Source organism: Pleurodeles waltl, chromosome 8, assembly GCF_031143425.1.
Source record: "Pleurodeles waltl isolate 20211129_DDA chromosome 8, aPleWal1.hap1.20221129, whole genome shotgun sequence".
In the NCBI taxonomy this organism is placed as follows: domain Eukaryota; kingdom Metazoa; phylum Chordata; class Amphibia; order Caudata; family Salamandridae; genus Pleurodeles; species Pleurodeles waltl.
Window position 1 is genome coordinate 1,302,530,573 of NC_090447.1, and position 27,505 is coordinate 1,302,558,077.

Here is a 27,505-nt window from a genome sequence, read left to right on the forward strand (position 1 = left end):
GGAACCAGCACTGCACCCGCAGCCCCCAGCCCCCAGGACCTGAAGGAACTGAATCTCAGCACAGGAGTGACCCCCAGGTGACCCTCTGCCTATCCTAGGTGGTGGCTGTCCCGCGAAGCCACCCCCTGTGCCTGCCTGCACTGCTAGAGTGACTCCTGGGTCCCTCCATTGTTTTCTACATGAAACCCGACGCCTGCTTTGCACACTGCACCCAGCAGCCCCTGTGCTGCTGAGGATGTGTTTTGTGTGCCTACTTGTGTCGTCCCCAGTGCTCTACAAACCCCCCCCTGGTCTGCCCCCGAGGACGCAGGTACTTACCTGCTGGCAGACTGGAACCGGAACACCCCTGTTCTCCATAGGCGCCTATGTGTTTTGGGCACCTCTTTGACCTCTGCACCTGACCGGCCCTGAGCTGCTGGTGTGGTAACTTTGGGGTTGCCTTGAACCCCAACAGTGGGCTGCCTATGCCTCAGGACTGAGACTGGTAAGTGTTTTACTTACCTCCTAATCTAACCTTTACTTACCTCCCCCAGGAACTGTTGATTTTTGCACTGTGTCCACTTTGAAAATAGCTTATTGCCATTTTTACAAAGACTGTATATGATATTGCTTTTATTCAAAGTTCCTAAAGTATCTAAGTGAAGTACCTTGCATGTAAAGTGTTTACTGCAAATCTTGATCCTGTGGTTCTTAAAATAAACTAAGAAAATATATTTTTCAATATAAAAACCTATTGGCCTGGAGTAAGTCTTTCAGTGTGTGTTCCTCATTTATTGCATGTGTGTGTACAACAAATGCTTAAACACTACCCTCTGATAAGCCTACTGCTCGACCACACTACCACAAAATAGAGCATTAGAATTATCTAATTTTGCCACTATCTTACCTCTAAGGGGAACCCTTGGGCTCTGTGCACACTATTTCTTACTTTGAAATAGTATATACAGAGCCATCTTCCTACACTTACCTTCTGTAACACATTATCTGGTAGAGACTCTGGTGGTCATTACAACCTTGGCGGTCTTTTAAGAAGACCGCTGAGGGACCGCCGTGTGTAAGACCGCCAGTAGTGGCGGTTTGCCGCTCAGCGTATTATGACCGTTGGCTGCCCTCCGTCGTTATTCCGACAGACAGCCGCCAACAGCCATACTTGCGGGCGGCGGGAAAGTGGAGGTTGCTCCACCTCCACCGCCACGACAACAGAACACCGCCGAGCTAATCACGTCCTGTGATTCTGCGCGGCGGTGTTCTGTTGGTGGTGTGGTGTTGGCGGAGCTGCCCCCATGGCTCCCGTCCCCTCCCGGAGGATCGACGGAACAGGTAAGTCGATCGTCCGTTAGGGGAGGGGGGGTGGCGGGGGTGTTGTGTGTTGTGTGGGTGCATGGGGGTGTGCGTCTGTGTATGTAGGGAGGGGTGTGAGTGCATGTATGCTTGCGGGGGTGTTGCGTGTTTCGGAAATGTGTGCATGTCTGTCTGTATGTATGTATGTCTGTATGGATGTGTGCGTGAATGTGTGAATGTGGGTGTACGTGTCTGAGTGTGTGTGTGGATGTTGGCATGTATGTGGGTGTGTGTGCGTGTATGTGTGTTGGTGGTGCCTGCGTGCGTGTCGGGTATGTATGTGTCAGGTAATATCGGGGGTCGTGGTGGGGAGGGGGGCCCTGCCACCTTTGGGGGGTGGCAGGGGGTGTAGGGGAGGGAGTCGGGGTAGGGGGTGGGGGAGACCCCTATCAGTGCCAGGGAAGGAATTCCCGGACACTGATAGTGCTTACCGCCATGGATTTCATGGCGGTTCCTATCGCTGGAAATCCACAGCGGTAAGCCGGGTCACAATACCGGCGGCGGTATTGTCACGGCCGCCGGGCTGGAGACCCAGGTCTCCAGCCCAGCGGTCGTCTCCGCCCTGGCAGGTAGAACGGGGAAGCGGCGGATGACCATGGCAGTAACCGCCATGGTCAAAATACAAAAAAAAAAAACGCCAGCCTGTTGGCGGTCTTACCGCCGCTTTAACACCGTCCGCCAGGGTTGTAATGACCCCCTCTGTCTAGCTGCAGATTCCTTATCTTTGAATTTTCTGGCGTCAGCTTAGAATCTGGAATCTTTTGCTGAGCAATCCCCTGCGCGTGCCGCTGGGTGGCGTCGTTCAGATCCGTGTGCGCCGTTTGGCTCCGCTTAGCATCGTCAGCATCGTTGGAGCCGTCTGTGATGTTACCGAAGATAAGTAACTTGTTCATCTGACAGAGACTTCTAGCTGCAGATTACTTACCTAGATACCCAAGCCATAACCTCCTGGCGGTGGGCTGCAGATACCTCTACTACACTAAAAGTCCTGTAGGACTGAATGGGCAGTGTCCGTCTCACCGTACCTGATTGTCCAGACAGTAATATTTTGCAAACGTGTGAAAAGATGCTCAGGTTGCTGCCTGACAACTATCCAGGGCTAGAACGCCTGAGCAAGTGCAGTGGACGCAGCCTTGTCCCTGGAAGAATGAGCTCTCAAGCCCTCTGGAGGCTGCTTTTTGGCCAGTGCATAGCAGATCTTGATGCAGAGAATGACCCAGTTCAAAATAGTTCGCTTCTGCACTGCCCGGCCCTTCTTTGCTCCTATGTACCCCACGAAGAGTTGGTCATCCACCCGGATATCTTTTGAGCGGTCAAGGTTGAATGACAACGCTCTTTTTGGGTCCAGCCGGTGGAGTCGCTCCTCTACTTTAGAGGGATGCGGTGGACCAAAGAAGGTGGGCAGGGTGATGTTCTGACCCAGATGAAATGGGGTCACCACCTTGGGGAGGAAAGAGGCATGAGTTCTGAGTTTGGATAGATAGTGAGATAGGGTGGCTTTGATGACAGAGCCTGCATCTCACTCACCATCCTGCCAGATGTTATTGCCACTAAGGCTGTCTTGATAGTGAGCAGCCGGAGGGAACAATTGTGCAAGGGTTCGAAGGGAGCACACATAAGAAACGTGACGACCAAATTTAAGTCCCATTAGGGCATAACAAAGAGCGTAGGGGGAAACATATGTTCAAGCCCTTTGAGGAATATATGTACAATGGGAGATTTGAAAAGTGAAGGCTAATCAAGTAGCCAAAGGAAAGCTGATAAGGCAGAAAGCTAGCCCTTGAGAGTACCCAAGGTAGAACTCTGCTGGGCAAGAGAAGGATATCAGAAACACAAGCAAATAGAGGATCAGTAGACCTTTCTGCACAATAATATATAAAGCGTTTCCAACAGCAGGCGTATACCATTTTAGTGGAGGGACGCCTGGCTGCCAAAATAACTTTACCGACTTCAGGAGGAAGGTCAAAAGCCATCAACTGTCGCCGCTCAATCTCCATGCATGTAGAAGTGACAGGTTCGGGTGGAGAACCTTCCCCTGCTGCTGCGACAGAAGATCCTCCCAAAGGGGCAACCTCATTGAAGTACTGATGCTCATTCTCAGAAGCTCGGGATACCACACTCTCCGTGCCCAATCTGGACCCACTAGGATTACTTTGGGCCTGGTCGTTCTTGATATTCTTGAGAACTCTGGGCAGAAGAGGTATGGGCGGAAAGGCATACAGGAGGCTTATAAACTCCACTCGCAATGAAAAGCGTCGCCAAGTGATTGCCGCCTTTGAAACTCCAATGCGCAATACTGCTGACACCTCTGGGTGGAGATACCATTCGTGATCCACCAGGCACCGATGGTTGAGTTCGTCCACCCTGGCGTTCAAAGAACCTGCCAGGTGTTGAACCACCAGGGTTATGCCCTTTTGTTTCAGCCATGTCCAGAGACGTAGAGCCTCATGATAGAGGATCCACAACCCCACACAGCCCTGTTTGTTGCAGTACCACATTGTGGTGTGTTGTCCGTGAACACCTGCACTAACTTCCCTTTTACAACAGGAAGAAATGCTTTCAATGCCAGTCGGATTGCCCAGAGCTCCAGTAAGTTGATATGGACTCCGGATTCTGCAGGAGACCAGAGACCTCTGATCTCCACCTCTCCCAGATGGCCACCCCATCCCAGAAGTGATGCATCTATCACAACTGTGTGATCTGGCTGGGGAAGGGAGAGGAGTCTGCCTCTGACCCAATCGCAGTTCACTAACCACCACTGCAGGTCTTTTTGGCTACTGACCCTGGTGGTGACTACACCCTTCCGGTGTCCACTCACTTTGGGGAGGGGGACACAGACCTAACCCTATTGGTCTCTGTCCTCCAAACCAATATGGAGGATTTTGGAAGGAGGAGGTCATTTCAGCTCTGGACAACTTAGGGGTGGTCCCAGCTTAAGTGGTCACTCCTCCTTGTTTTCCCTAATTTTCCCACCAGACTTGCCACCAAAAGTGGGGTTTTGTCCAGGGGGCCGGCATCTCCACTAGCTGGAGTGCCCTGGGGCACTGTAACAACAGGCCAGAGCCTTTGTGGCTCACCACCAGGTGTTACAGTGTCTGCAGGAGGGAGGTGTGAAGCACCTCCACCCGGTGCAGGCTTTGTTTCTGGCCACAGAGAGCACAAAGGCTCTCATTCCACTTGGTCAGAAACTCGTATGGAAGTGTCAGGCTGGCACAGACCAGTCAGTGCTGCACTAGAAGTTTGGTTGAAATACAGGGGGCAACTCTAAGATGCCCTCTGGGCGCATTTTTCAATAACTCCAACACTGGCATCAGTGTGGGTTTATTGTGCTGAGAAGTGTGATACCAAACTTCCCAGACTTAGGTGTTGCCATTATGGAGCTGTGGAGTTTGTAATGACAAACTTTCATCCCATATTCTCAGTATGGCCACAATGCATTTACAATGTAGAAGAATGGACTTAGATATTGTAGGGGCATATTGCTCATGCATCTGTCGTAGTTTGACTCTTGCTCTAGGCAAGGCTGCTGGTTTAGGGATGACAGCACTTTTGTTTGTAGGCGACTAGGCCAATCCTACAACAAGTCACAAATGTCAGCCCAACCCTCCCGGCTCACAAGCAATACCTCACCAAAAAACAACAGTAAAAAGTGATTTGTGGCAGCCTTTACGCACGGACTCAAGAGTGCGACATCTCAGGGAAGTTGTGGTTAAACGGAGATTACCCTTTTCTCACATGACCAACATCTCATTCATTCACACAGGCAATGAAGGAGATGCAGTAAAGTTTCAACAGATTTTATTAACAAGACTGCAATCTGCTGTAAATGGCATGGGCTGCAATGATTAGGATAATGGACAATGTGAAAACGAGTCAGGAATACAAACACCCCCACCATCTTGCAGTAACATACGATGTAAAGTAGGTATGCAATGAACCCTAGTACCCTAGCATGATGAACCTAATCTCTAACCTAAAGAGAGCTAGGTGTGTTAAACCTAATCTGCCAGTACCATGTCCATAAGAAGAACCCCCCAACCCTTGTTACCCTGGAAAGAGGTCTCTAGATCAGACTCTGTTGTGACACAAAGACTGGGTCAGCATCAAGGCGACATGTAGCATAGATAGCATTGATGGCATCTGGTAGGAATCCCTCTGATTATCTTGTCTGTGTGAGATGTATTTATACAGATCTTGTAGGATCCCTGATGCAGGTATGTTCCCAAACAATAGATAAGAAGGCACGCTTGGGGCGGAAATGATATAAACAATTCCATGAAGAGGTACTTTATGTTACTGTTGCACGAAAGTGGGAAAGTACATGATGTGAATACCTACGTATCTCATTTATCTTTGACGCTGATAGTGACGCCGTTACAGAGTGTCACTGTTAACATGAAATTAAAACATCTTTCAAACGGTAAACATGGCAGCCATCTTGGAAGAAATAATTAAATAAATGTGCTAAAACAGAGCAAGCTAAGTAGGTTAAAAGTCACCTGGTGATGGGTGCACGGGCCTGCAAGCCAGAAGGCTAAACTAAATTCCTGATTCCCATTGGATTCACTACACAACTATGCCCTCACCTGTGGTACAGTGCACCCTGCTTACGGCTGTAAGGCCTGCTTTAGGGGTGGCTCATCTGTGCCACAGGCAGTGGTTTGTGGGCATGGCACCCTGAAAGAGGTGCCATGTCGACTTTGTCTTTCTCCTCACTAGTACACACAAGCTACAAAGGCAGTGTGTGCATGTGCTTGTTGAGGGGTCCCCAAGGGAGACATAAAACATGCTGCAGCCCTTGGGGACCTTCCCTGGCCACAGGGCCCTTGGTACCATGGGTACCTTATACAAGGGACTTAACTGTGTGCCAGGGCTGTGCCAATTGTGTGAACAATTGTACAGTTTTGGGAAAGAACACTGGTGCTGGGGCCAGGTTAGCAGGATCCCAGCGCACTCTCAGTCGAGTCAGCATCAATATGAGACAAAAATTGGGGGGTAACCATGCCAAAAGGGGCACTTTCCTACAGAGTATATCAATTAAGGGATCTGAAGTCAACTCCAGTAAGGGAAGAAGAAACCACGGCACATCACAGGATCAAGGTGAGAAAACTTTATTCCTTAGTGTTAAACCAGGGTGAAAATCCTCTGATATCATGAAACGCATTAGATACGTAGTATAGAAGTAATGTACAATTTTCATGTTTGTGAACAAACAGCCGACACATGTTTCGTCATCATTGACTTTTTCAAGGCTTGTAGCAAGTGAATTATATGGTCAAATTTGATAAAATTCCAAAGATCATGAACAGTACAGCAGAGTGTATAGGTAGTGGCATAGATGTGATTAGATTCCAGAGACCATGATAAGTCTGCAAGGCGTCTATGTTGCTTGTATGCCAAGTGTGTATGGCGTCGTCCCAGACAACTCCAGTAAGGGAAGGGTTAGAACTAACACCTCTGCAACCCTCTTCAGCATGTCCGCAAAGGAGGAACTTGGATCCGTAGCAAGTCCCGGAGGGGAAGGGAGGTATGAAGCTGGAGAAGAATCAAAGCCACTAGCTGTAGCCAGATCAGACAACCAACTGTTCCTCTCTAGGAGGACTGGACTCAATATCGCCTCTCCACCTTCACCTATGATAGGAACAACAGGAATGGAGGCTTGTGGAGGTATGACTGGCACCGTTCCCAACATCAACAGGTGTCAAGAAGGCACATCAGATGCAGAGAGGGAGTCGACTTCAATCTGCGCCACCAGCGAAGTCACTGGCTGATCAGATACCGGTGCCGAAGGTGGGAACCCCAAAGGACTGTGCACCAGTGCAGTAACTACTTTGTCTAGTGATGTTGAAGGTTTAACTGAAGCAGATGGCGAACCCGCTGGTTTGGGCACATTTAAGGCACTTTGCACCAACAGGTGCTTCAGAGGGAGGTGATTGAGTGAAGATTGCGTGAAGGGAAGAATAATATGTACACATCTGGTCTAGAGTTGCCCCAGCTCCTGGAAAGGGAGGAAAAGGTTGGGCAGACCCTGACCCCGTCTCCTTGGCCGAGGAATGGGGGAGAGGGTGGGGTCAATTGTGTTGAGGTCAGTAACTACAGAGGCCTCAACTGCTGGTGAGACTTACCTATGGACGTCAACAGAGAACAGCATCCACGAGAGCAGCTCCTCGAACACCCCTGTGAACGAACGTCAGACCGAGAAGGGAACTTCATGTGAGGGCAAGACTGGGATTCTGACATCTGTGCTGCAACAAGCCTCATATGATGCTCTTGCAGAGCCTTCGGCCAAAGTCATTGACTGGAGCCGCAGTCGTCTATGTCATGATGCTCACCCAGGCACCACATGCACACTGAATGGGGGTCCCTAGCAGACATCTGCCGTCCACAGGACCCACATGGTTTAAACCACAAGACAACAAAAACGTTGAAGGAGGCTGAAAAACGGCCAGAACTACCGTCTCCGGATCCGCGTTGCAAACGCAGAAAATAATAAACTGACATCAGGTTGTTGGTGGAGGAGTTACATTGACTCCGTTGACGTCACATCCAGCGGACAACATCATTACGGAGTCCTGCACCGCCCTCTACCAATGCCTGGTTGTACTAAGGGAAAAAGTTTCCAGATCCGGGCTGGCGCCTGGGAAAGATTCTAAATTAAGGAATCTGCGGCTTGATGTCTCTATCAGACATAGTAAATTAACTGCCCTAATGTCTATAAAGCTGTGGCTGCTCTCAAGGTGTACTACAGATGGTCCTGCTTCCCATGGGTGTGAAAGAGAGAAGGTCGTTCTAAGACGCACCAAAACAAGACTGAGCCCTACACTGAATTGTGCACATGAACACAGGTGGCAACAATGAGAACCGCCATCTCTCTGAACTGCTGTTGAAGCTCCTAAAAACGTGGTAGCAAACGCTGTACATGTGCTTGCGTTCTAATCACGGCCCAGACCGGTATTATGGGATTCGCGTTTCATTTGTGGACATAACGACTTCCAGAGATTCACAGCACTGGTTTTGCTAAGTAATGAAAACCAAACCTGCTAAAGAAGGTACAACGTCTATTTATCCGGAAGTCAGACAAACTGACTGAAACAGAATGCTCGGTTAGACGTGCCAGGATTCAAAACGGGAGCAGCGGACAGAAAAGGAATATATGTTCAATCATGGTTGGTGGCGTCATAGCAGTCAAATCAATATTAACTCCTGAGACAATTTTACCATTTACTCAGTAAACTGACATTTCGACACAATTGTGCAATCAGAACACTATAAGACCGAAATGATTCTGCAAACACTAAATACAGAGGAAATCATCGAATCACGAACCCACAGCTGAGACAGACAAGAAAGCGATCCAATCATGAGCAAGGGGCTGTCCCAAAGCCCGATCTAAGGAATGTCCTGAATTGGAAACAACTGGTCTGCCTACGGTCAGCTAAGCTGTCTATAGCAGTGACTTAAGCATGAAAGCAGGAAACACTGTAAAGCCCACACAGGCATTGGCATGCTCCAGAAGTGTTAAAGGCCTAAATAAACTCAATTTGACAGTGTCCACAATTTGTGAAGGCAAATCTTTTTAGGGGGCAAACACAGCAAAATGTAAATGACTGGGCACGGAATGGTCTGACTTCTCGTTGGAAAGGCGTGGCTCTAACCCCATGTGAATTACATGCAGGGCACCAGCATTGACGGGAACACACCAAGGAACCCATGATCGAAAACCAGTACAAAAAAAGCAGAGCAAGACCTCGAATGAATACACTGCTTATGTTTCTTTCCCTGGCTAATATGGGAATTTACAGGCGTAGCATGACTTCAGCCATGCACTGTTGACATAAACGGGCAGGATACATACGCGAGAGGTGTGTATTTCAATCTTTACGTCAATAGTTCGTAACACTCATTCACAGTGCTTCAACTGCTCTTTTGAACATATTTATAATTACATTTTGGACATTCTACAAAGCCTCCCAAGGGCTGGCATTGGAATGCAAACAGAGTCTGAACTGTATTAGCAGCAAGTGCCGGTGTCACAGCTAATTATGTTCACGTGGCGAGACATTCACTACAAGAGCACATTGTAAATGCGGCCTTGCTCGCTCGCGGTCTGGGGTCCTGCTTAGCAACTTCAAATAGTTCCTATGTCTTTACAAGTGCTTCTCGTTTCGCATCTGTACCACGCACGTCAACGCTTGCAGGCGGCGTTTTTAGATAACACCTGCTCCAGGGTTAAAAACAAGAGTTCAACGAGAGTGAGAGACAAATCATTTTCGCAAGCAACCTCTTATTTTAAAAGCCCGGGCCTGACTGATTAATACAACTGCAATGTAGCTAAATGTGCGATGGGCAAACGGCATGGAGGTCTGATTCACCAAAATACCAAGAGTAGTGAAAGTGACATGCATCCTCTGACACTGGATGACATCGCAGGGTTGACCTTCCGTCCCAACCTTAATCAGACCTATTTCAGGGGTAGCAAGGACACTGCATGGGGCAGCGGGGGCAGAACATGGATAGCATCTGTTATTCCTGGCTGGCAATCCTCAATTGACATTCATAGCAACTGCGCATCAACGTTTCTAATGCTCAAGTGCAGGCCACACAAGGTGGTATGGAACATGTGAAATCTATTTTATAATCACGTTTGGTAGAGAGCTAACAGGATATAACTTGGCTGGTTTGGGTCGCTTGGCCACAGTTGGTATCATCTTCACGCAACAACTTGTAGTGGTGCTTTCGGGTCAGTGTTGTCCTCCCATCCTTGTCCTCGTCACCCCAACCCATACAAGGAGCGCCAATACCTGCCACTCCGCGTAGCGGTTCACTGAAGAGGACAAGGAAGGAAGGAAGAGGCAGGGCTCGCTCTGCTGATGGATGGTAAGATCAATGTAGTCATTTGTGGACACTTTGGCCATGATGGGTGATACCTTCTGCTGGTGTTGTACACAGGCAGAGCATGAGGTTAGGGGCCGCACCCGGCTCTCCTACACTGAATCTCTCTGGAGGAATAGAAACATAGCGCATTTTGGCCACAACCCTAGACCCGACTCAAACACCAAAAATTTAATCATGAAGAACAGAACAAAAGTCTGAACGGTGAAAATGTTTTTTCAAATGTCACATTTTAATTGTGAAGCACGTCTGCACCATACACCAGTTCTCTAGCAAATGTCACCGGCTAGATTAAAGCAGCGGTGTAACAAGGGTGGCACGGGGAAGAACGCAGTCAAGGACATGGGACCCCTCTGCAACATAGGTCTGGTAAAATACATCCATAAATTAGGTACAGATGGCCTCTCGCAGTCGTGGACCGGTGCCACTGCACCTGCTGCATTATTTACGAACAGGCTCCTGTACAGAAGCCACCTGTCCCGCAGGCTGAGTCACTGCTTCCAACAGTCGAACTGTGGCATCACAGAAAGCCCACGGCAGTAACTCGCCAGTCGTTCTGTGGCTTGGGTCCATCTAGGGGTATGTTGCTCGTTGCGGTCCTTTCTCCACTCCCTGGTCACGCCTGTCTTGCATGTCCCATGGTGTGGTATGACTGCTCCGCCTCCCCACCACAACCTTTCTGCACTGACGACATGTTACACATTTACAGAGCAACATTATAGCAACAACATTAATCACTTCTGAATCGCTAAGGACCAGACACATTTCAGCAAAGTAGAAAACATTCTTGTTTTTTATGCACAACTTCCGTCAGGGGGAAATATACTTTTTTTCATTCGAGCCCAAAAGTGTTCGGGGGGGGGGGGGGCTTAATTAAATAAAAAAACAAGACAAAGCCAATTTACATGTTCTCACTAACCGCGAAAGGATATGTACAGCAAATGCCGAAATGAGTGGACCGAGAATATAACTGAAGTGTTACTGTAAAAAAAATAATGGCTGAGCTCTGCATAAACTTGTTGGCTTGTTTTTTTTTTTTAAATATATTGTATTTTTTGTTTTAATTAATTTTAATAAAAATGATGAGGCCATGAAAGTGCTGTTACTGTCAATGTTGGTACACACAGATGTCCAGGTGGCCCTGAAATCACTAAACAATTGGTGCTGGCACTCAGGTGTGCCAGCAGCTAGCCAAGGGACCAGATAAAATAACAGTAACTGCTTGTCATGTGGGCAGGCCCCCTCTGCTACGAGAAAGGGTATTGTTGCCATCTGATGCCATCTATTGATGACGCTCAAAGGCAGCTATATAAGGTGGCTTTATCATAGCACCGTTCCTATTAACGGTCGTATCAGAGCACTGGTGTCTTGTTGCTCAATGGGGAATACATATGCAACGTGTTCGGAATGTTTCGATGCATTTTTACAAGTTCTCTAAATAGTCAAATGGGCAGATCAGAAACTCAGTTGGGCTGCATAGCTGAGCATGCAAAAATATCAATTTGTTCCCTTTCTTGGGTGGATGGTGCATTCGGGGAGGAGGGGCCACCAGAATGTCAGTGATAGTGGATAGTATGCAAATGTTTATCTGACCTCATCTGCTTCAAACTTAACTACTACAACCAACCGGACGGCATGCAAATCATTATAAAACTTGAAAACGAATCTCATGTCAATTACTTTGCCATCAGCCAATGACTCCAAGCAGTTGATCACTGGAGAACACAAACCACTGCAAGCTAAACAGGACAAAAACTGAGCCACTTGCACAAGGGAAATTGACCAACTATACCCCTATGTCATCTGGACACATTAACTAGATCTCACATTCAACACGTGAGGAGTTCGAGACAGAGTATTTACTCCACACTCTTCGTAGCAGCAAGCAGATTAAGCTGCCAAACTAACCTCCCACACAATGTGAACCCGATGTCCAATAGTGCCTTCACTAGAGATCCCTCACACTGCCATTGTCTTACAGCGTTGTAGAGGAGGCTTACCAACATATTCTACGAGGTTACACAAAATAAAGCACAAAGTCATACTGGCCCAGCATGGTATCCTTTTCTAGGTTGAGCTGGCTGGCTAATCCTACGACTGACTAGAAACCGAACCCTCTTGGCTGCTACATTATCATTTTCAGCATCTTCTGTTCAGGGGGCCTGATATTCAAAATTTCCACTAACAAAAAGTGGTCACAAAGTGCACACCGACTTTTTGCACATAGAAACATTTTTGGGAAATTACCTATGAACTAGTATGCCAGGTCACAAAATTCCGAATGGTAGTGGCTCGCAATCCGGCCTACCTCATCAATATTCATGAGCAAGGTCACAAAACTCACTATGATTGGATGCTATCATAGGAATCATCGCCTGCTGGGATCACCAGACCACCATGCCTGTGTTTTATTTAAAGGATTTTTTTTTTAATGTAGCTCTTTTTTGCTAAAGGAAACAGGACTGCACTTAAAAATAGTTGTTTTTTAAGTTTCTGTGAGAGTTGGCAGTGGTTCCCTTGAGCACTCCCTACTCCCCAACAATTGTTTTGTTCAAAATCACAAATGGGCAGGAGCTTTTAAAGGACCCCTTTCTTTTTCCAAAGAGGACACCACCCCAAATCTGGAGTCAGTAACTTTTTCATATTTTATGTCCGGATTATGGTCATAAAACACTGATACTTATAATGAATTGCTATTGGAAGGGACACCATACACCTGTCCTTTCCAAGCAGTTATGTGTAATGTTTTTCTAAGCCAACTTTACGATTCGGTACCATGATAATTAATTACAAAATGGATTTAGTATATTTAAAAAAGCCATTTTGCCGTCGCAAATCCTGTGATTTTGTGAATTTAAGGCTTTACATCAGGCCCCTGGCCTTCCATCCAACACTACTCCAGACAGAAGCAGACATTCTCCGCTTGTGAATTTACAGAAAAAGACAATTTGGAGCACTAGGCATACCTGCCCCTTCAACTTATCACATTTTATATTCTATCCAACCTCAGTTCTCGACAGCTTAAAATGTAAACTTCAAAGGACAGTATTTGCAGGCAACACCTGAATTATATTCAGTGAGTAGCCATGACGTTGATCAATACCCACTCCACAGAGGCTCCGCTTGTCCCTCCCACAAAATTAACATTTCATGTGGCTATTTTCCAATTGTCAAAAGCCTATCATGCCCTCTGTGTCGAATGGAAATCTCCCCACAATTGTAGAAGAGGCCCTTTGATTAGCTAGCTGCTTTACCATTGTTATAATAAAATACAAAAGATTGTGGGAGGGATTCTAAAACTAGATTGCAGACACAGTATAATCTAAGAACACATTTTTTAGGTCGAAAAAGTCTACTTAGTAGTGAGATAGAACATCCAATAGATTAGAGATGCCTGATTGCATACCGACTAAATAACCATTTGTGCTGAGGACACCAGGCTCACTGGGAATCTGCGGAAACAGCTAATTCCAGAGAAAGCCACAAATAAAAGTCTCTTTGACATCGCCTGAAGTTCACTGACACTCCAGATAAAAGTTAAAACTAGTTTCAAAATATGTTTATGCAGTAACAACTTGAAGCTGCAAAGGACAGTGGCAACCCCAAAGCAGAGATGGTCAGAATGTGTACCTTTTTCTCAAAATAGAAAGAAATGTAGATTTCTGAAAACGTTTGTAAATTGTATTTTAAACTTAAAAGCGTACTCAGCGAACGCCCAGTACCTAAATGCAGAGCAGAGCGTTTCACTTCTGTAGTTATCATGCATGGTGTGTTTACCATGGACTGAAACCAACAGAGGAAGACAAATTAGTTTTGTCAACATGTTCTAGTTTGGGATATCGCGGTGCAGTTTTATTTTTACTTTCAGCAGGGAGTATATTTTTACAGGTGTAAGCAGAGAAAATAAATAGGAATATTTATTAAAAAAAAAGTCACGAGTTCTCCAAGAAAACAGAAAAGTCAAAGAAAAGCAAAAAAATTGTTCACTAAAACTCAAAACTATTTGATTAAAAAGCATTTTCACAGACTAAACTTTAAGGCCAGAATATCCTCAAGAAACAACAAATTAAATGATCGAGACAATCAAAGAAAAATACTCCATTATTCTGCCCTGAGGGTAAATTATTGTTGCAAGTCTAAACCCTTTTTCTTAACTTTTGCAAACGGGTTACAACACCAACTCTGGAGTCAGTAACTTTTTAAGGTTTTGCGAGAGTCTTTTGACATCACGTCTAGATTTTACAGACCACTTGAGCTTCTTATAAACACAGGGGTGTAGCTTGGTCAGTAAGGGGGGGGGGAGGTAGGGGCGTGAACCTCTGATTTCCCAACAATCATGCGGGCACACAGGGGTCTATTTACCAAATTCTCACGCAGCGCACCAATCAAAAACGCTGTGCTGTGTCCGGAGAGCGCCATACTTACAGAGTCTGGCACTCTCCTTTCCGCTCCCTAGCGCTGGCGTACAATCAGATAGACATGCACAACGCAAACGCCTTTGCTTCATAGTGCAAGGGTGGCTGTGTGAGTCTAGCATAGGTTTTGTACTGGAAGGCTACCCTTCCAGTACAAAATACAATGCTTAGACTGCTGTACAGTGCAGTACACATGCAAAGTCAGAAAAAAAGAGGAGAAATAACAGCATTTCTTCTTGAAAGTGCCTATTTGAAATGGGTGTTTGCATGGGAATGCCCATGTGCCACCAATGGACTGCCCCTTTGGCAATAAGTAATGAAAAGCAGCAATATGAGCTTTTTTGCAATACTTTCAAACAAATTTTCAGCGTGAAACAACTTATGGGGTGGAAAGTAAATTGAGAAAAAAGATTTTGTGCCACTTTATGTCATTTTGTGATGCAAACACGGCACAAAATCTTAGTAAATTTACCAGATAATGTTAAAATATATAATATGACAAGCAGGTAGTAGAGGGACTTAAAAGGCAGCAGAAAGTGTCAAAATAATTGATGGATTAATCTCAGATCTGTGACTGGGATTGAATGTTTGATTGGTTCCTCATTCCATCCATCATTTGTGTTTGTTTGCTTTTGTCGTCATAAGTGCACTGGTATGCCCAGACGAGGGTCCTGGACTCACTATGCCACTGGATTCAAGCTAACCTGGCTGATGAAGGGTCATACCCTGAAACCAGTCCCAGGATGCTTGTTTCCGGTCCAGGGAAGACCTGGCCTGGCAGTTCGGGATGGACTGTTCCCAAGGGGAAAAGGGTCAAAACTGATTTGCATATATAAACCCAGATCTGTGACTGGGGTGAATGTTTGATTGGTTCTTCATTCCGTCCATCATTTGTGTTTGTTTGCTTTTGTCGCCATAAGTGCGCCGGTATGCCCAGATGTGGGTCCCGGGCTCACTATGCCACTGGATTCAAGCTAACCTTGCTGATGAAGGGTGAACCCTGAAAACTGTCCCAAGATGCCTGTTTCCGGTCCAGGAAAGACCTAGCCTGGCAGTTTAGGCTGGACTGTTCCCAAGGGGAACAGGGTCAAGACTGATTTGCCTATAGCTGGGTCCAAACTGACTGGGGTGGTGTGGTGAGCAGAAGAATCGATGGATTAAACCCAGATCTGTGACTGGGGTGAATGTTTGATTGGTTCTGCATAACGTCCATCATTTGCGTTTGTTTGCTTTGCAGGCCCACAAATAGCATTCAACTTACAGACCCTGGGCACATGCAACACTTTTACTAGGAACTTATAAGTAAATTAAGTATGCCAATTGGGGATGAGCCTATATTACCATGTGTAGGTGAGAAAGAACATACAATTTACCACTGGCTAGCAAAGGTAAAGTGTACAGAGTCTAGAAAGTAGAAAGCAGGGTGAGACGAGCCTTGCTTCAATAACAAACATGCCAACAAACCCCCTAGGGCTCAAACATGAGGTAACATGGCTAAGACACAGAGGGAAGGCTTACAATGAGATAGCAAAAGACTGAGGAATAAAATGCATGGAAAATAAGATGGATTGTAAAGGACCCACAAACATGTTTGCAGACATGACAGAGATGGATGCCAAAACCCCTGGAACCAGTTTAGCCCCTGATTCATGAAGGTTTGACAAAGACCCCTTAACTGATCCTGAGACGAAGGATGTCTGAGACTTACGTTGTGTAAATCTGTATATAAAGTAACTCAGCGCTATACATAAATGGTATTTTACAACGGGTTTTGAAGGAGGAGATGAGAAAGACAGCGGGTAAACAGTCAGCAGTAGGGGAAAGTATCATCCGCTGGACAAAGGAGAATCTCATGGCTAATCTTTAATGATGAATCCTACGGGGTGTGCCTCCTCAAGCCCAAAAATGTGCACACTTGGAGATTTTTCACACAGATTCAGAAGGTTTGCCACACAGATCAAGACTATGGTGGCACGGTGGATGATGACTCAGAAAATGATCACCTCCACCCCCCCTTATATTATTGATGCTAGCATCTACTTAAAATACAAAAGGTAGTAGCTTCTGTATTTCCTCTGAAGTTGACTTTTCCTAACCCTCTTGCCCTGGTTTGGATTAGGTTTCATCTTTTGCTAATTTCATGTGGTAAGTGGCAGAGGTGAAATCCTACATTCTGACAGACAATTTGCAATCCTGAAATGTTTCTGAGGAGCCCTTGATTCATTTTAAGGGATAAGACCCTTTTTAGAACAGGCATGAAACCAGTTGTCAAACAGACTTGTCTTGAGGTGTAAGGGCGAAGTAATCATGCATGAAATAATTTTCTATTACATCTTTTATTCTTATTTTGAACAAAATACTGGCCAACATGTGTTTTAAAAAAAAGTATGTTTCTTCAGGGTCAATAGGTCAACCAATGTTATAATAGCCACACAATTTCAGAACTATTGAGGCTTCATTTGCTTTGTTTATCCTCAAATGTATACATCCTGACATGGTCACAAATTAAAGTAATGTCTGTTAATTTCTCATGGTGTTCAGAAGTTGATATGATGTTCTTTTGAATCAGTGACAGCGGCATGATAACCGACTCTAGTGTACCTGCATAGCATGCATGTACAGCAATTGCCGTAGGCCAGATCCAGATGACCTGGGCCTTTTTTTCTCCTGCCCGTCACTGGAGAGTCTGGTTGTTCAAGCTCCTCTCCACAGAGTCCAAGATGCCTTCCACCTTTGGTCACATAGTTTTTGTCTGTTTCCAGCAGCTTGGCACTGTGCACAGCTAAAGCTAAAGCCATCCACTTTTTTGGATGCAACGTGCATGCCTCGTCAGCCTGCCAGAACATAAAAAGGCCATTCTCTGACCTGGCAAGAGATGGCCTGCATGAGTCAAAATAGTTCCTGAAATGTAGCTTTGACTCTGCGAACACCATTGCCTGGTTTATAGGTATAGCTGTCATGCTGCAGCAACATGCTTTGATGCGCTCCACTGACCTTTTGGCAGATGCTCCATTCTAGACTTATCGATGCAACCTTCAATGAAGAATGGCTGTTTGGAGAGAAAGTTGGCTTATCTATGGAACTCTTTAAGAAAAGCAGGGGTACGGTCTGAGCTCTGTGCCTGGAAATTCCATCAACACTACCGGAAGTAACAGCATCTGCCTGAACTTGTCCAAATGGCTCTGTAAGTGTAACAACCCTTAAGAGACAGGTTTGAATCTATAGGACATTGTCAGTTTCAAAGCCAGTGCCCACTATCCCTTGCGGGTTTTGCCATCTCAAAACCCTTTTGATGTCGTCCCCTCACATCACCATCTTCCGGAGAGGGATGGTGTCCCATCTGTTAACCATTAGGAACTGATCACAACAGTCTGATCTGTCATCCAGCAGATCTGCTCTGGCTATGCTGTTTCTTTCCTTTTTTTCTTGCTGGACCATGAACCTCTTCTTTGAGAGCGTGCTTGTAGACTCACTCCTTGTTCTTGGAGGCAGACCTCATTGCTATTTTGGAAGAATGGATCATAAGGCTGCCTCTGAAAGTGAGAGACACAGGATTGTATTCCCATTTCTTCCTGGCCCTAAAGAAGGACAGAAGCCTAAGACCTTTGCTAAATCCCCACCTTCTGCACCTGCTCGTCCCACAAGGCAAGTTTAATTTGCAACATTAATGCCGCCTCTCATCTCAGGTAAAGATCCTCCAGTCGGTACATCAGGATCTTCACAGGTGGTTTGACTCCCATCCAACCTCTGGAGGGTGCCATGCACCACCATCTGAATGGCTCCCTCGGAATGCCTTCAGGCTCAACTGGCTTTTCGGTCTCCTGTATGTGTTTTCAACCAGTTCTGCTTCTGTCAGGAGTACTGAAGAAGGTGTGGGAGGACTGAACACAGCTGGTCTTTATTGCTGTAGACTGGGTGAGGAGGATCTGATATGAGTATCTGTTGGCACTCAGTACTCAGCTGTCCTGCCCTTTCCTGTGCAGACTTGAGTTGCTCTGCAGCTAGAGAGTTGGGACCTCTTCCCCAATGGCCCAGATGCTCAGTTGCACATGTGAAGCTAAAGTAGTCCTAGTTAGAATCATTTTGCCTTCCTGATGCTGTAACATCATCCTGGCAATCACAAAGTCTGCTGCTAAATCCGTCTAGGCAGGCTGCTGGACTAAGTTCTTCCAATGAAAAGACATCAACCTATTAAAGTCCTACCTTTCCAATGTCTTACGATTTGCATCCTTTGCTCAGCTTGGCCTGATGATCCAGCCTGCTTTCCCAAGTCCACTTGTTCAGCCTCTCCTGTTTAAATTGTCAATAAATGTTTGTTTTCTGACAGGTTTGCTTTCATTGCTTCTTCCCATTCTATGTTCCTCAGTGGGATCTGATCCTCATTTTGACTTTCTTGATGGCATCTTCATTGGAGCTGATGCACAAGTTACAACTTACCTTCGGTAACAAAATATCTGGTAGAGACATATTCTAGTGCCAGAATCCTTACCTTAGAATTTTCCCTCAGGCATCCGACTGGATCTGGAATTTTTTTCTTCAAGCAATACCCTTGTGGGTCTGTAGGAGGCGTCAGTCGACTCCGCGGCGTTGTTGGGTCGTAGTCGCCATGATGATGTCAGGAGTAGTACATAGACGCCACCTCAGCACAGTGACATCAGTTTCTTTTATTGACTTTCCACGCCAAATCGCAGAACCGCTAAGAACACTGAGATTGGTGCGCCAGAGCTAAGGACCTGAATGGGGAATCCTTGTCTCTAGAAATCAGTTCCCAAGTGGGGAGGATAGGTGGGCCGGTAAGGAATCTGCAACTAGAATATATCTCTAACAGATATTTTGGTACCGAAGGTATGTAACTTGTACATATGGTAGAGACTTCTAGTTGCGATTCCTTACATTAGAATAGATACCCAAGCAATGCCATCCTAGGAGATGGGCTACGAACCAAGATCATACTAGAAAGTCCTGCAGGACAGAATGACCAAAGTAGCCATCCCGACGGTCCTGACTGTCCAGGCAGTAATGTTTAGCAAACGTATGCAGGGATGCCCACGTAGCTGCTGGGTAGATTCCAAGACAGGAACTCCGCCTGCTAACGCAGTCGAAGCAGCAGTTGCTCAGGGGGTTGCTTCTTGGCCAAAGCGTAGCACATCTTGATGCAAAGAAGTACCCATAAAGAGATAGTATGTTTTTGCACCACCTTCCCTTTTTTTGCACCCACAAATCCGACAAAGAGTTGATCGTCCACCCGGAAATCTTTAGTACAATTGAGCTAGAACGCCAATGCACTTTTCGGGTCCAGAAGGTGGAGTCTCTCCTCCTCATGAGAAGGATGGGGGGTGCGTAAAAAGTAGGCAAGGTGAAGAACTGGTCAACATGAAAAGGCGTAACAACCTTGGGTAAGAAGGAAGCCCTAGAGTGCAACACAACTTTGTCAGTGCACAGACAAGTATGGGGGCTTTGAAGAAAGAGCTTGAAGCACACTTACTCTGCGAGCAGAGGTGATGGCAACAAGAAAGACAGTCTTGAAAGTGAGGAGCCGTAGAGGGCAATTGTGCATCGGCTCAAAGGGAGTACACATTATGTAAGTAAGGACAAGATTGAGGTCCCACTGAGACATGATAAATGGAGTTGGGGGAAATAAATGGGTGAGACCTTTAAGGAATTGTTTGACAATAGGAGACTTAAAGAGTGAGGGCTGGTTAGGTAACCTAACAGAGACCAAAATAGCCGATAAATACCTCTTTAGGGTGCCCATAGCAGAGCCCTGCTGGGCTAAAGAAAGAATAAACAAAAGAACCTCAGAAAGACGAGCAGAGAGGGGATCAACAGATTTGTTGGTACACCATGCCATAAATTTATGCCAACGACAGGCGTATACCGTTTTGGTGGAGGGACGCTTGGCTGCTAAGATAACGTCACAGACTTCGGACGGAAGGTCCAAAGCCGTCAACTGCCGCCGCTCAATCTCCACACATGAAGGCGGAGATTGGACAGGTTCAGGCGGAGAACCGTCCCCTGATGCTGCGACAGAAGATCCTCCTGAAGAGGCAGACTGGGTGGAGGATCAGCTACCATGCTTAATAGCTCTGGGTACCATACTCTCTGTGCCCAGTTTGGAGCCACAAAAATAACTTGGGCCCGGTCGTTCCTGATCTTCTTGAGAACCCTGGGCAGAAGTGGTATAGGCGGAAAGGCGTAAAGGAGGAAGGAGTTCCACTCGAGACAAAAAGCGTAACAACAGCTGACATTGCTTGTTCTCTGCGGAGGCGACCAGATCTAACCGAGGCTCTCCCCACTGCTGAAAGAGACCTTCGCCACCTCCGGATGAAGATGCCATTCGTGATCGGCTATGCATCGACGGCTGAGTTTGTCTGCTCTGGCGTTCAGGGTAATGCCCTGATGTTCCAGCTATGTCCAGAGGCACAGTGCCTCCTAACAAAGGATCCAGGACCCTACTCCGCCCTGTTTGTTGCAGTACCACATGGCGGTAGTGTTGTCCGTGAACTCTTGCACTACTTTCCCTTTGAGAGAGGGAAGAAATGCTTTCAACGCAAGCCTGATCGCCCAGAGCTCCAGAAGATTGATATGGAGCCCAGACTCTGCCGGAGACCAGAGGCCTCTGATCTCCGCCTCTCCCATGTGGCCGCCCTAACCCAGAAGTGACGCACCTGTCACTACGGATAGATCTGGCAGGGGAAGGGAGAGGGATCTGCTGTGGACCCAATGCAGATTTGAAAGACACCACTGAAGGTCGTAGTCTCTAGACCATGTCGAAGAGATTTACCTAATGCTGCGCCCACTGGAACTTCAAGTCCCACTGCAGAGCCCGGATATGCCATATAGCATGTGTAACTAACAGGATGCAGGAGGCCATGAGGCCCAGCAGCCCCAGAGTCAGTCTCACCGAAACCCAAGACAGAGGCTGAAAGATCGGAATCATAGCCTGAATATCTTGGACTCGCTTTTCGGGAGGATAAGCCCGAAAGTGCACTGTGTCCAGAACAGCTCTGATGAAAGTGAGCGTCTGAGATGGAGTCAGGTGTGACTTTGGCACGTTGATAGTGAACCCCAGCGTGTGCAGGAGGCTCGCCATAGTATGAAGGTGGGAGACGACTTCCTGGGGTGAGTCCGCCTTCAACAGCCAGTCCTCTAGTTAGGGGAAGACTGAATCCCCTAACCTGTGCAGATAAGCTGCAACCACCGCCATCACTTTCGTGAACACCCGAGGGGCACTGGTAAGGTCGAAGGGGAGCACGGTAAACAGATAGTGCTTGTGACCTACCACGAATCGCAGGTAACGCCTGTGGACAAGCATGATGGGAATGTGGAAATAAGCATCCTGCAAGTCCAATGCTACCATCCAGTCTCCTGGGTCTAAGGCAGACAAGACCTGAGCCAGGCCTCGCCCAACTTCTGTACCCAGTTAAAATTAGGGTCATCCTGGTATTCATAAGGGTCTGTACCCATAAGAAAAAGGTTCCAAATCCAACCCGGGGTGAGTAAGCCTCATTGAAGACAGAGGCGGCGGCGGCTGACGCCGCTCCGACTCCGTGTCGTCGCCGTCGATGGTGGGTACCACCGACGTCGGGACTGTCAACAATTGAACCAACGACGGGGAAGGTCTCAGTAGTACACCCGGTGTCCACAGTGGACCTCGGTGGCCGGTGCCCAAGCCACCAGCGTGGAACCCAAAGGCCCCCCGACTGAACTCCTTGGGCCCGAAGGCACCATATCGGGGTCGGCCCACCCAAAAATGAGGCGTATGGACTCATAAGACTCTTTCAATTGTGCAGGGGATACCCAGGCTCCTGGAAAATCAGGGAAGCGCGAAGCGGACCCAGAAGCTGGCTCCGAAGACGAGGCTGCGAGCGTCGACGCCCCTCCCGCGTCGCATCAGTCGAGCGATGAGGTGAAGTCGAAGGGTGATGGGACTGCTTCGACTTCTTCTTCTTACCTGGGCCCAAAGACTTGGAGTAAGAAGAATGGTGGTGGCTCCGCGAGTGGTCTCGAGGCCCTTGAGCAAGTCCGCCGGGCCGCCATGAGCTTGAGGGAGGCTCCCTCAAGGGCTTTGGGTGCATGGCCCGGCACTCCGAGCACGACTTCAGGTCATGGTCGCGCTCCAAGCACCACAAAGAGACCTGATGCGGATCCGTCACCGACATCATGCGGTGACAGTCCTTGCACGGCTTGAAACCAGTCTTCGGGGACATCTCAACGCACCAAAAACTCACCAAAAAACTCGACAAAAGAGTCAAAATGGGTCAAAAGGAGATCAGGGTAGCTCTTTCCGGATTAGCGGGTGGCGCAGAAAAAAAAGAACTGACGTCACTGCGCTGAGGCGGCGTCTATGTACTACACCCGACATCATCACAGTGACTATGATGCCAACGATGCTCTCGCAGTAGACTTACACCACCTACTGACGTGCAAGGGTATTGCTCGAAGAAAAAATCTCCAGATCCAGTCTGACACCTGGAGGAAAATTCTAAGGTAAGGAATCTGGAACTAGAAGTCTCTATCAGATGTACATGATTTGATGCCTTAGTCTGAAAATAGTTTTATTGTTGGCAATTACTTCTGCCCGCAGGGTCGGAGAACTCCAGGCCCTCTCAGTCAGTGTACCATTATTGTCAACATCAGGACAGTGCGCGCTCTACGGGCGACGTAAATGCAAACACCCAGCCCTTACGCAGAGGCATATTTCATGCATTGTGTTTCTATGCAGTAAGTTAACCTTTTGCGTGGCGGAGCTTTCACCTTGAAAAGTCATTTATTTTGTTTGTAATTCATTGTTCATTTGCAAGGCTTGTTTGCAGGACTACAGGGTGTGGTCCTTTATTCTAAGACTTTCTAGAAGCCTTTCTTGCAGCATGGTTGGGTGTGGCTCGTGGGTGTGGCTTGGCTCTATACAAGGGAGCCAGCCCAGCTCCATGTGCTCACTATTCAGAGGTCCCGGTGCAGAGCAGCAGCATTTTCCAGAGCTCCTGTAGCGGAGGCCTATGCAGTCATTTCCAGGCCTGCACTTGCTTATTTGATGATCTTCAAGCAGGGCGGTAAGGCGGAGGTCGGGTTAGGCCCCCGACTCTGTTTTCCAGTGACACTCGAGTTTTGGGCCTAAACTTGAAATCGCGTGTGCGATTGTTTTTCATGGCATTTATTTCTTGCCATTCGGATCGGCAGTGTGCGCGATCATTTCATGGCATTTGAATTGTGAATTCCGAATCGGCAACAGTGTGCGCAATTCTTTCCAGGCATTTACTTCTTGGCATTCAGATCAGCAGTGCGCGCGATCATTTCATGGCATTTGTATTGTGAATTCCAAATCGGCAACAGTGTGTGCGATTCTTTCCAGGCATTTATTTCTTGGCATTCAGATCGGCAGTGTGCGCGATCATTTCATGACATTTGTATTGTGAATTCTGAATCGGCAACAGTGTGCGCGATTCTTTCCCTGCATTTAACTCTTGAATCATGGATCGGCATTGTGCGCAATCGTTTCATTGCATGTAAATCAAGATGTTCGAATCGGCAAGAGAGTGCTCAATTCTTTCCTGGTGTGTAACTTTTGAAATACAGATTGGCTGAGTGCGCAATCATTTCTAGACATTGAAACCTAGATGTGCAGTTTTGATTTAAGTGCATAATATTCCCTGAACATTTGAGTCTTGAAACTCTTCAGAGAGTGACGTAGAAGTGTTATTCATGGTATTTGTGCAGTTCATTCATGCAGAGAAAAAACCATGTGCTCTTTGATTCTTGCTACAATGCAGAGATTGTTCTAAGAAATATTCTGGAGAGAGTTTATTGTTCAAAATATAATATGCTAATTCTGGAATGATCATGAGGAAACCTTGCATAACCTTTCTTGATTTCCAGGTACCTAGATTCTTGAGGCCTAGTTATAGTGAAGCCTTAGGACATTCATGTTTTCAGCATAAGTGTTTATTTGAAACAAAACCTATTTAAAGTCATTGTGATTAATCTTGCAATTGTGTTGTTTAACTCTTGCTTCCACAGGTCTCCTTCCCCGCTGTTCCCAATCCAAAACCCATTGCCCCACTTGGCCATTCTTCAACTCTGTGCTATATAACTAGTGGAGTTTGGAGCTGCCAAGAGGTAAACATGTTGGGAGCATGCGCAAGCCCCGAAGATCTGGTCTCCTTGACAATTATCAGTCCTCTACCTGCATAAACTGGTTCTTCCCACCTTCCCATCCTCTTTATTCAAGTGGTTTCTAATTTCCATATGGCACAAACTATTAAATGTTCCATCCTTCCTCCATATCCAACTGTGTGGGACGAACGTCTGCCTAGGCTGGATACCAGGGTTGTACAGTTGTATTACACAGAGCACACTCAATAGTATGAAGTTGATGACCAGCTCTTTGTGGGTTTCAGAAGAGCTAAAAAGGGCAAGGAATTGACCAAATATAAAGTTGCATGTTGGGTCATCTCTTGTACCAAGATTGGCTATGGACTGGCCAAGAAAGACACTTTCTTCCGGAGGGCAGTCATGCCCATTCCACCAAGCCATGCCTGCTTCTTGTGGTCCTTACCAGAGGTGTGCTTGTTGCCAGAACTGACCAGGCAGCATCATGGGCATCACTGTCTGACGACTCAGGCAGGCAGTACTTTGCCCATGCTATGTTACAGATTTTCCTTGGTTAACTGGCCCTAATCAGTGCCACCTCTCAGAGAGGTATTCCCCTGGGACTCCTCTCAGAGAGGTATTCCCCTGGGACTCATTCAAGGTGAGGAATCTGTGGGAAGATGTATCCACCAGAAGAAAATGTTACTTACCTTGGTAACAATAGTTCTGGTGGACACATAAGCTTCACGCAGACGTCTGACTCCCATCCCTCCTCCTCGATGAGCTAGTGCCATCATAACATCACAAGGTATACAATCAGACTATGTGTTGTGATTGTTGCTTTAGTATCACTCCCGATTTCTCGCCACACCCATTGATGGTTGCAGAATAAATATGACAAACTCATGCCAGCATGTTGGTTAGCCCCTAATATACCTCGGTGATGTATCTGTAGGAACAGGAACATTACATATCCAACAGCAATATAATTACTGAAATTAACTTCTTTATCAGACCAGTGTAAAAAGATTACTGAACAAATGTTTTTCTGTAAGTCTTTTTTTTTTTGTACATACCACTGCTGGCACTTCCCTCTCGACGACCACGTCCACTGCCATCTCTACCAGACTTGACACGCTAAAAATAAAGATTTGTTTTAAATTCATATTTATTGCTAAAAAAGATTCTTTTGCAAAATAGTTAATAAACCACCACTTTATTCAATCTGAAGTCACCCCCCTTCATGCCCCCTTCTCTTTCTTTGACATGAATTGAGAGTATACAACAAGAAATTAAGTATGGGAACTTCACCAAAGCAACAGAACGACAACGTTTCCGATTCTTCCCTCATTTCACCACCGACTGCTTCAGGAGATTCATTTCTACGTGTCTTTATTTCAGGCTTAAGCCTTTTTTTGCTTCAATCGTTCTTGTTAAGGGTCATCCAGCTGGTTCTCAAGACTGCTGTGGGTTTTGCCCCAATTAATCAAGGAGGGCTAGAGCTGTTGCAGTATAGCCCTTCTTGTACAGGGGCATATTCCTTACTGGTTTGCACTGCTGTATGTTGACAATGGTGTGACTAGTATTATATCAGAATTGTATTGCAATCTAGTCCTAATAAAAACTTCAAAAAAGAGTACAAGGGTCCTTAACAAACAAGTTACTTACCTTTGGTAACGCATCATCTGATGGAGACTATATCTAGCTGCAGATTCTTTATCTTTGAATTTCTCCAGGCGTCAGACTGGGTCCAGTAGCCTTTGCTTGAACAATACCCTTGCACGTGCTGTTGGGTGGCTCTGTTTGGTTTGGCTTGACAAATATCCAGGACTGGAACACTGGGTGCTAATGCAATGGTAGCAGCTCTAGCCCTGGTGGAATGGGCCTTCAAGCCCTCGGGAGTCCGCTTCTTTGGCTAGAGCTTGGCAGATTTTTTATACAGAGACTAACCCAGCGTGAAATGGTCCATTTCTGTACTGCCCGACCTTTCTTTGCTCCCACATATCCCACAAAGAGCCACCCAGAACGCTTTTGTGAGGTCAATGTACAACGACAATGCTCTTTTTGGGTCCAGCCTGTGGAGTCGCTCCTCTTCCTTAAATGGATGTGGGGGGGCAAAGAAAAAGGGCAGGGTGACAGTCTGTCCCAAATGAAATGGGGTCACCACCTTTGGGGAAAAAAGAAGCACAGGTGCGAAGCATCACTTTATCATGAACCACGTGAGATATGGAGGTGTGGATGACAAAGCTTGCAACTCACCCTCCGGGGTTATGGACATAAGAAATATTGTTTTGATGGTGAGCAGCCTGAGGGGACAGTTATGAAGTGGCTCAAACAGAGCACACATCAGGAATGTAAGAACCAAGTTCAGGTCCCATTGAGGCATAATGAAGGGCAAAGGGGGAAACGTACAAGCCCTTTTAGAAACCTATTAACAACAGGGAACTTTGTCAAAGAGGGTTGGTCAGCCAGCTACAGAAAAGTGAATAAAGCAGACAGATATCCCTTAGGAGTGCCCAGAGCAGAGACGTACTGGACAAAGTACAGAATGAAAAGAATAAAAAGGATTGTAGGAAAGTGCCTCTTTTGACATGGTCACCCACCCCATTTTTGCCTGGTTTCTGGTGTGATTTTGACTGCTAGTGCACTGGGTCCCTGCTAACCACGTCCCCAGTGCCATATCTCTTTCCCCAAAACTGCACAGTTGTTTTGCACAATTGGCAAACTCTCTAGCTACCACTATAAGTCCCTAGTAAATGGGACTTACC

The 27,505-nt window shown here is 46.6% G+C and overlaps 1 protein-coding gene across 3 annotated transcripts in view; it reads right to left on the reverse strand.

Moving 5' to 3' along the window:
- Positions 1–27,505, reverse strand: part of IFT88 (intraflagellar transport 88) — a 497,265-nt gene that overhangs the window by 114,343 nt on the left and 355,417 nt on the right. For all 3 annotated transcript variants that reach the window (XM_069202281.1, XM_069202279.1, XM_069202280.1), the window contains exon 24: positions 25,814–25,874. In XM_069202281.1, the coding sequence (XP_069058382.1) occupies positions 25,814–25,874 (61 nt within the window). The remainder of the gene's footprint in view (positions 1–25,813; positions 25,875–27,505) is intronic.